Source organism: Sturnira hondurensis, unplaced genomic scaffold, assembly GCF_014824575.4.
Source record: "Sturnira hondurensis isolate 20B ecotype Veracruz unplaced genomic scaffold, ASM1482457v3 Scaffold0002840, whole genome shotgun sequence".
In the NCBI taxonomy this organism is placed as follows: Eukaryota; Metazoa; Chordata; class Mammalia; order Chiroptera; family Phyllostomidae; genus Sturnira; species Sturnira hondurensis.
In genome coordinates this window covers 32,691,128-32,699,783 of record NW_028075471.1, presented here as the reverse complement: position 1 = coordinate 32,699,783, position 8,656 = coordinate 32,691,128, and the positions used below count along the sequence as shown (strand labels likewise).

At 57.5% G+C, this 8,656-nt stretch overlaps 1 protein-coding gene and 1 pseudogene across 1 annotated transcript; both read left to right on the top strand.

The window, feature by feature from the left end:
- Positions 1-506: 506 nt before the first annotated feature.
- EVX1 (even-skipped homeobox 1) lies at positions 507-3,845 on the top strand. The gene is made up of 3 exons (XM_037041314.1): positions 507-933; positions 2,462-2,706; positions 3,306-3,845. Exons 1-3 carry the CDS (start codon positions 507-509, stop codon positions 3,843-3,845), a joined length of 1,212 nt encoding a protein of 403 aa, XP_036897209.1.
- Positions 3,846-6,128: 2,283 nt separating this feature from the next.
- LOC118983647 (60S ribosomal protein L10a-like) lies at positions 6,129-8,114 on the top strand (annotated as a pseudogene).
- Positions 8,115-8,656: the final 542 nt, after the last annotated feature.

Here is an 8,656-nt window from a genome sequence, read left to right as displayed (position 1 = left end):
CGGAATTCCATTTGCATCCCCTCTGCCAGGGTGTCTCCCTCTCTCAGTGTGTGTGTCTCTCTGTTTTCACACTCTCCTCCCCATTCGAGCAAGGCCCACACCTGGCGCATCACTGCCGAGCCATTAGCTGCGGGTCTCCTTTCATCTTCGCTGTGGCAGACGTTTCTATTTATCCACTTGAGCTCGCCTAGTGGCGTCACCAGCGGTACTGTAATGACGACTGCAGCAGGAGGATGACAGCTTAGAAAGAAGAGGGCAATGGGGCTTCCTCCCAGAGGCGGTGCGGCGCAGAGGAGCGCTCGCAGCACAAGGTGACCCCAGCTCCCCACCACCGCCACTGCCGTCACCGTCGACATTGCGCTCCGGCCGCGCTGCGCCTATCCAGTCTCTTGGCTTCCGTTTCTCCCTCCCGCAGCTAAGATCTGTCGGACCTCTGGGGACCCAAGGAGCCGGGGGCTAGAAACTCACTTGGGGCTTTCCCCCTCCTTCCTCCCGAGAGCCCCGGGATGGAGAGCCGAAAGGACATGGTTATGTTTTTAGATGGGGGACAGCTTGGCACTCTGGTTGGCAAGAGGGTCTCCAATTTGTCGGAAGCCGTGGGCAGCCCGCTGTCGGAGCCTCCGGAGAAGGTGGTGCCCCGAGGCTGCCTGAGCCCACGGGCCGGTCCTCCGGCTGCCAGGGAGCGCGGCGGGGGAGGTCTGGAGGAGGAGCCGGTCGACGGACTAGCAGGAAGCGCTGCGGGGCCGGGTACCGAGCCGCGGGCAGCCGGGGCAGCCGTGCTCGGCCCCGGACCTCCGGCCGTCTCGGCCGACAGCCTCTCGGGCCAGGGGCAACCCAGCAGCTCGGACACTGAGTCGGATTTCTATGAAGAAATCGAGGTGAGCTGCACCCCGGACTGCGCCACGGGGAACGCCGAGTACCAGCACAGCAAAGGTAGCCACCGCGCCCCCTTTCCGGGCCTCCCACCGCGCCCACCTTCCACTTCAGTTCGGACGGGAGGAAGCCACTGCTTTCCCTCAGGGTGGCCGGGGGGACCCACTTGAGCAACTCTCCCCTGCTATCTGCAGGGTGCTATCCGCACCCTGGTGTGGGGTCTCCTGTGCGCTGGCATTGGTGGGACTGAGGGTAACAGCTGTGCTTTTTGGGGGGGAGGGAGACGAAAGCCCTGGGTTTGAGGGGGAATCAAAGTGCACCCCATCCTCCCAGAGTTTTGTGGTACTTCTTCAACTGCGTCTGGAAGATACCTTCCCTGGGCGTGGGTGAGATCAAACGAGGGCTTCGGCAGTTTGTGGCTGGCGGGGTGTAAGGCGCATCCAGGCGCGGAAGCGCGGAGTCCATAAAAAAACTGTAAAATCGCCGCTGACCGGGGCCGCCTGGGTGCTGAGGCCCTTCGAGGCCCTTCGACCAGTTTGCACGTCGGCCAGAGGTCCAAATTACCTTGTCACTTCCCGGGCTCGGTGGCGCCAGGTCGGAAATGGTCCCAATGATCTAATTGCCTTTGGTCTCCGGTTGCATTTGAAAAGGCAAAGCTCTGGCCCTCCCCCTTTCCCCTTTCCTTCCTCGTCCCACTTCTTCACTCTAAGGAAAAGGAGCTGCAGGGGGCGGGAGCCCCACCCTTCCTTGGGTTTGGCCCAAAGGAGGAGGGGGTGGTGGCTAATCACTGCTTGAGCTTGAGACCCCCTCCCTGACCAGGGGCTAGTGTGGGGTGGTGGTTGATGGCCAGGAAAGGAGTCTCCCTGAGAGGGTGGAAAGCTAGAGAACCCACCAGCAGGCACTCCTCTGCAAAGCCAATGGGGTGGGTGGGAAGAGCCTACTATAGAAGAGAAACCATCCCCTGCCCCTGCCAGCCAACTCCTTGTGGCACATTCACATTCCCAAGTTACCACCCAGACCCTGAGTCCCTAACCACAACGTGCTCTTAGAACAACTCATACTCTACTCAGATATTCTAAGGTGATAGGGTCCTCCCACACACACTCCTCTGCTATTCCTGAAACATATGCCTCCACACAAAAGCAAGGAAAACTGTTCGTGCCCAGCATCCCACAGTGCACCAAGACCCAGAGTTCACAATACTCCAGCACAATGGTGCATGTCGATTCACTTGCCTGTCAAATATTCACGGCCTTGCCCACTCCTGGCAAGAGTGGGCAGAAGGCTCAGAGGGGCTGCATTTCACCTGAGCTTCAGGGCAGGTGGGGCTTCTGTGCCCAGCGGGGCATACTGACCTCCCAAACAGCAGCCACGCCAGGCCTAATGGCTGCTATGTGCTCATCTGAATGGTGAGCCCCTGTCCTTCCTTCCTGGGTTGTTGAAGTCTTCAGCACCCCAGCAGAAGCAGTGATTGAGCCTACTGAGAGGGGAGGGGGTGTCTCTTTCCACCCTGGGCCTACAGCCTCCATCAGCAGCGTTTTTGTGTCTGTTGTGTTGTGTGTGCGTGTGCTCTGGGCTCCTTGTGCAGGGCCAGGCTCCGAGGTGCTGGCCAGCAGTCCCAACAGCGGCAGCGAGGCCCCCAAGAGCAACGGCAGTGGCTCGCAAGGCACCCTGAGCTGCAGTGCCAGCGACCAGATGCGCCGATACCGCACCGCCTTCACCCGGGAGCAGATTGCGCGGCTGGAGAAGGAATTCTACAGGGAAAACTACGTATCCAGGCCGAGGAGATGTGAGCTGGCTGCCGCCCTAAACCTGCCGGAAACCACCATCAAGGTATGTGGTCTGGGGACCGGGGCGGGGGGGGGGGGAGTGCGCCCACTCAGGAAGTAAACACCCCTGCCCAGTTCCTAAATCGCGGGTGAGCCAGGAATCGGGGTCTCTGGTCTCCCTGCCCACGTGGCAGCTGGGGGTGTCCAGGCCTGGGGCAGGCACCAGGTGTGGCAGATTTACCCTCCATGAGGTTGAGTCTGTCCCTAGCCAAATAAACAGCAGGGTTGGGGTGTCTGTGCCCGTGACAAGGAAGGGTTCCAAGGGAGAGCGGCTGAAGGGGCTGTGTTTCTCGGGAAGCGCTGCCTGCTGCTTCGGACCCGTGTCCCCCACCGCCAGCGCGCTGACGCGTGGCTCTGGCAGCCCGGGGAGCTCTGACTGCGGGGGCTGAAGGGGGGAAGGACAGACACTGGAGTCACTCTCTGAGCCTCTCCTAGAGGGATTCCAGCTCCAGGTGGAGGTGGGATGAGCTCCTGCCCAGGTTCTTCCGAGGCTCCTCCGGGAGCTGCGGGCTGCGGGCGTCGCCCCCGCAGTGGAGCAGGACTTCCGGCCTCCGCGCACCCGGCCGAACGCGGCTCCGCAGCCCGCACCTCTGTTCCCTCCAGGTGTGGTTTCAGAACCGGCGCATGAAGGACAAGCGGCAGCGGCTGGCCATGACCTGGCCGCACCCGGCCGACCCCGCCTTCTACACGTACATGATGAGCCACGCGGCGGCCGCGGGCGGCCTGCCCTACCCCTTCCCGTCGCACCTGCCCCTGCCCTACTACTCGCCCGTGGGCCTGGGCGCCGCGTCCGCCGCCTCGGCCGCCGCCTCGCCCTTCAGCGGCCCGCTGCGCCCGCTCGACACCTTCCGCGTGCTGTCTCAGCCCTACCCGCGGCCCGAACTGCTGTGCGCCTTCCGCCACCCGCCGCTCTACCCGGGCCCCGCGCACGGACTGGGCGCCTCCGCGGGCGGCCCCTGCTCCTGCCTCGCCTGCCACAGCGGCCCGGCCAACGGGCTGGCGCCCCGCGCCGCCGCCGCCTCGGACTTCACCTGTGCCTCCACCTCCCGCTCGGACTCCTTCCTCTCCTTCGCGCCCTCCGTGCTCAGCAAGGCCTCCTCCGTCGCGCTGGATCAGAGAGAGGAGGTGCCCCTCACCAGATAAGGGGCCGCCCGCGGGCTGCGGGCTCCAGGACGTCCGTGGGGGCCGCCCCCCAGACCCGGCCCGCGTCCCTCCCCGCCCCCAGGGCACCGAGGGGAAAGAATTGGGCCACGAAGGACCAGCGGGACTCGGCCTCCAGGATGCGGACGCCCGGAAGCGTCCTAGGCTGGCGCGTTTGGGCGGCACGATCGGGAATGGGGAGGCGGAGGCCGAGGGACCTTCCTCTGGGGCGACCCCTCTCCGATATTCTTCACCTGACCCACTGCTTCGTACCCGGGTTCAGGCCGTGGCTCCAAAGCTAAACAAACTTAGCAGCAAAAGCAACTAATATCCAGCCCCTCACCCCCACCCCCCACTTCACACCCCTTCCTCACCAGTTACCCCACCCCCGCCCCCCCCAAGGCCAAGCCGAAGCACTGGAAAGGGAAATCGCTGTCTCTCTAAACAAAATGCTGTGTATGCAGAGCGGGTAGAGATTAATTTTTGCCAGCTTTTCCAAGACATGGCAAGGGGCTTGTGGATGGCAATTCACTAGCCATCTAGGGGAGAGAGTGAGAGCGATGATTTACTACCACGGAGAACCCTGGCCCTCCCGTGGAACCTGGGGGCTCTCTCTTGCCTACCTGAAGCCTCACTTTCACAACATCTTCTGGTTCTGCCGTCTACCAGCACCTGTTCTCTTTCCTTTCTCCCAGCTTCTGGATACCTGTCAACTTGCAACTTCATCTCCAACCCCCACCCTGCCTCCACCCTACCCGCACTTTTTAAAAAATGCTGTCAGGGAGGCCACAGAACACCCCCGCCCCAACCAGGGTCCCTTTTTTGCTTCTACCAAGCCTCTTCTCCCTGGGCCTAACACACACCCTGATTAGTAGGTGACGTGTGTGAGAAGGGTTTTTGAATGTTGAATGTATAATAATGATCACTAGGCAGCCAGCCACAGAGGCCAGCGCTGAGCTGTTAACAAGGCGCCCAGGGAAGAGCCTAGGGAGCAGGACCTCATCTCCCTCCCTCAGTATCTGGAGGCAAATTAGAGGTTATTTCCAGCCTTTGCCTTCACCAGGAGCTTTCTGGCCCTTCCCTTTGCACTGGGCATTTTACATCATTCTTCCTCTCATTTTCCTCCCAAGCTGCCACTGGAGCCAGACTTTTACGTACTTGTGGGAGATGCCATCTGCCCCTTTTGGGGACTTTGTGTTTCCTCTCCACCAGGGTTTGTTCGGGAGCCACTCCCTAATCCTCACTCCCACACACATTCTTGCAGCCAGTGTCCGAGGGATAGGAGAACCTGTAATCCCCAGTGCAAGCTTCGCCCTGGCTGGGAGGGAGTGGTTCTTCCTGTAGGTAATGAATTTGCTTTGGTTTTCCTTTGAAGCCCAAAGAATATGCTGTTACAATTTGTTGACCATATTGCAATAAAAGCTGGACATGATTCTCACTTTAGCATTTTAATTTTTTGTTTGGTAGCAGGCAGTAGGTTGACTCTTTGAACTGCTAGTTCAGCAGGGAAGGAACCGAAAGATAGACCCACAGAAAGGAAGTCTTTCAAATTTTTGTTGGGTAGGAGCAGGCTCCAAAGTGACATTGCACAGAGGTGCAATGCAGGCTCCAGGCTGCCCTGGAGTGCATGTCTCCTTAGTTCTTTGCACGCTGGGAGCCCTCCAGGGCTACACTGGCAGAGCACTGACCCCACTTGGGTGGGGCTCACCCCTGCAATGCTTTCTTCTCCATTTGCTCCAACCCTTTAAGGAAAGGTGACTCTGGACTATAGTTTTTGTGGATCCTACTCCAACCCAAGTAGAAACAAATAAGGCCGTGGGGGTGGAGCTTGAGCACTGCAGAGCTGGGTTTGCTGGTCAACCTGGGTCTGAAAATTAGGATTCAGGAAATGAGGGAGGAGGACTCCCTGGTTGGGATGGAACTGTCTGAATCATTTTCAAACTGAAAGTCAACTACAAGGGTGGATTTCTGGGCTTGTTAGGGCTAGGGGATAGACAGTGCTCAGCAGACACCTCACTCCCATCTTCCATCCCCATTGGAGAGCCACTGTGGCTGCCCCTGAAGTCATGCTCCAGTAGGGAAGAGTTGGGTGTCCTCAGCAGGCTGGGAGTTCAGAATGCATGAACTCCAAGGGTTATCTGTGGGTATATCCTGAGCAGGTGTGGACTTCTCAATTGGCCTCCACCCTTGTTTGAGCTCCAGAGCAGACACTTCTGCACAGAGATGCCTGCCCTCCCAAACACAACCTGTGCTAAGGTTTCCTGCGTCCTCCCTGCCACTTTGCCAATGCCCATCCCTGTGCAGCTCCCTCTGCAGCTGGGAAGCTCCCTGTGCCAAATCCCGGCGAATTTCTCGGCTACTTTGCATCGGGCTGAGATTGCTTGCGACAGGTAAATGGGCTGAGGGTTGCCGTAATGCCAGGCGTATTTTCAGTTAATAGGGAGGGAAAATGAGGTGTCTGCAGCGATATTGGAAAGTACAAGATCGATGATCCGGCCTCGTGTCCAATCAGCAGCCTTTAATTGACTGTATTTTCTGGGTAATTGAGCCTCTCTTCCTCCAAATTGAAGTGGAAGATATAACAATACATCTTGCCAGGAGGAATTACTCATTACTTCATAATGAAATTTCCCTTTTGCCAAGGTTTGCGGTTTGGCGCTAGGCACTACTACTCACACTTCCTCCCCCACCCGAGCACCTGAAAACAGGTTTGCCCACCTGCACCCTGCAGCCACAAGTGGCCTGACACCTCCATTAGGGTGGAGGTGGGGGAAGGAGGAAAGACCATGAATAAGACACTGCCTCCCCACAGCCTCAGTCTCTCCATCTGTAAAATGAGAAGGCTAGACCAAGCAACAGGGCTGACATGGTATTATCGTTGTCATTTTTCAACTTTCTGAGCACCTTTTGCCCCATTTCGGTCCCATTTTGCAGGTGGGAAAATGGAGGCTCCTGCTCTCCCACAGCTAATAGTGGCCCAGGCACCTTTGAGCTTCAGGCTCTGGCTTCCTCTCCTTTGCCCTGAGCCTTTTGGGGGCCCATAAGCCATGGTAATCCCTCGCGAAGTCGGACTCACACTTCCTCTGGGCTCCTCAATCCCACTGGCCAGGGCGGGTGGGGTTCCCTTAACGAAGACCAGCGCTCGACCACAGTCCGCGGGGTCCCGCAAGACCCGCCGCCTTGCAGCCCCTGTGTGCGCTCAGCGCGGCCGTCGCTCGCTTGTTAGCCAGTGATTGATTGCCTTATTAAAGCGTGTTCTTGTAAGTGTGACCAAACTGATTGCATTGCATATGTTTGGGATAATGCTCATTTTAAACAACAGGATAAAGAGGATGAGCTCGGCAGAGCCTCGAAGACGGAATGATTCTGGCCAGAGGCTCTGTAACTCTTGCATTAAATTGCCCAGTTACATAGCAAATCACTGGGTTCCTCCATCCTTGTCCCGATTTTTTTCCTGGCCTGCAGTTCTATTGAGTTGTTCAATGTGGTCTGCCCCGTGCATGGCTTCTGTCCTCCCAGCCAAGAACACTGTACCCATACACCCCAGACATTCAGCCCCCCTGCCCCCATCCCAGGCAGAAGGAAGAGTGATTCAGAATGCCCCTTTCCTCTTTTCCATTTTTTTCCAGCGTTGTAAGAAATCATGAGCAGCAAAGCCCCCTGTACGAGGTGGTGCAGAAAGTCCTCCACAGGAACCTGCACAAGCACCAGCAGTTTCTGGCAACGGTGGAACTGCAGATCACCTTGAAGAACTGTGACCCTCAGAAGGACAAATGCATCTGGGGCACCTTCAGGCTTAAATCCAGTCCCTGCCCCAAGTTCTTCATATCTGTTCTGGAGACCCAGCAGCACTGTGATGAGTTCAAGACCATGGACATACCCCACATGGATATCAAGGTGCTGAAGAAACTCAGCAAGAGTAAGAGAAACTGCTCAAGAAGCTAGCCAAGAAGTATGATGCCTTTTTGGCTTCAGAGTCTGTGGTCAAGCAGATGCCGTGAATCTTGGGCCCAGGCCCGAATAAGACTGGCACATTCCCTTCTTTGTAGACTCAAAATGAGGACATGGTGGCCCAAGGCGAAGAAAGAGGTGCCGTGTCTGGAAGTGGCTGTGGGTCACATGAAGATGGCACAGGATGAGCTCTTGTCCAACATCCACTTAGCTGTCAATTTCCTGCTGTCGCTGCTCAGAAAGAACTGGCAGAACGTTTGGGCTTTGTCCATCAAGAGCACCATGGGCTAGCCCCAGAGTCTGTGCCAGGGCACGGCTTAACAAACCATACTGCTACCATTAAAAACAAAAAGTGAAAATGAAAGAATATACCCTTTCACCCTGGGTCTCCCTGGGGAGCGTGGCCCTAGGCAGTCACAGCAAATGAGAGCTCAGGTCCTCGCAGCAAGTCCTGAGCCTCCCTGCCCCCACCCTCAGACCTTTCTCTGAAAGTTTAAAAGATTCTTTTGTTTCCCGGGTTTCTCCCGCTCGGTTGCTTCCATTATTCCTCAATTGAGGAGCCCCCCATCCCCCACAGGCACCATATGTCTGCCCAAGAGCGTGGATGTCACAGCGGACAGTTGCGGAAGATGGCCAGACAGACGGGATGGCATTCTCGACGTGGGAAGAGCTTTTCCTTCTTAGCATCCTCCCCACACACATCATCCCGGAGACAGCACGGTTTAGGAGTTAATGAGTGGTGGGGAGGGAAAGGAGGTTGGTGCACACAGTTGGGATTTCTTCTATTCACTCCACCCTTCGTCAATCCTTGTGGCCAGGTTCTCTTTCCGTGCCTGTTCCCTAACAGAAATCCTTGGCTGGCC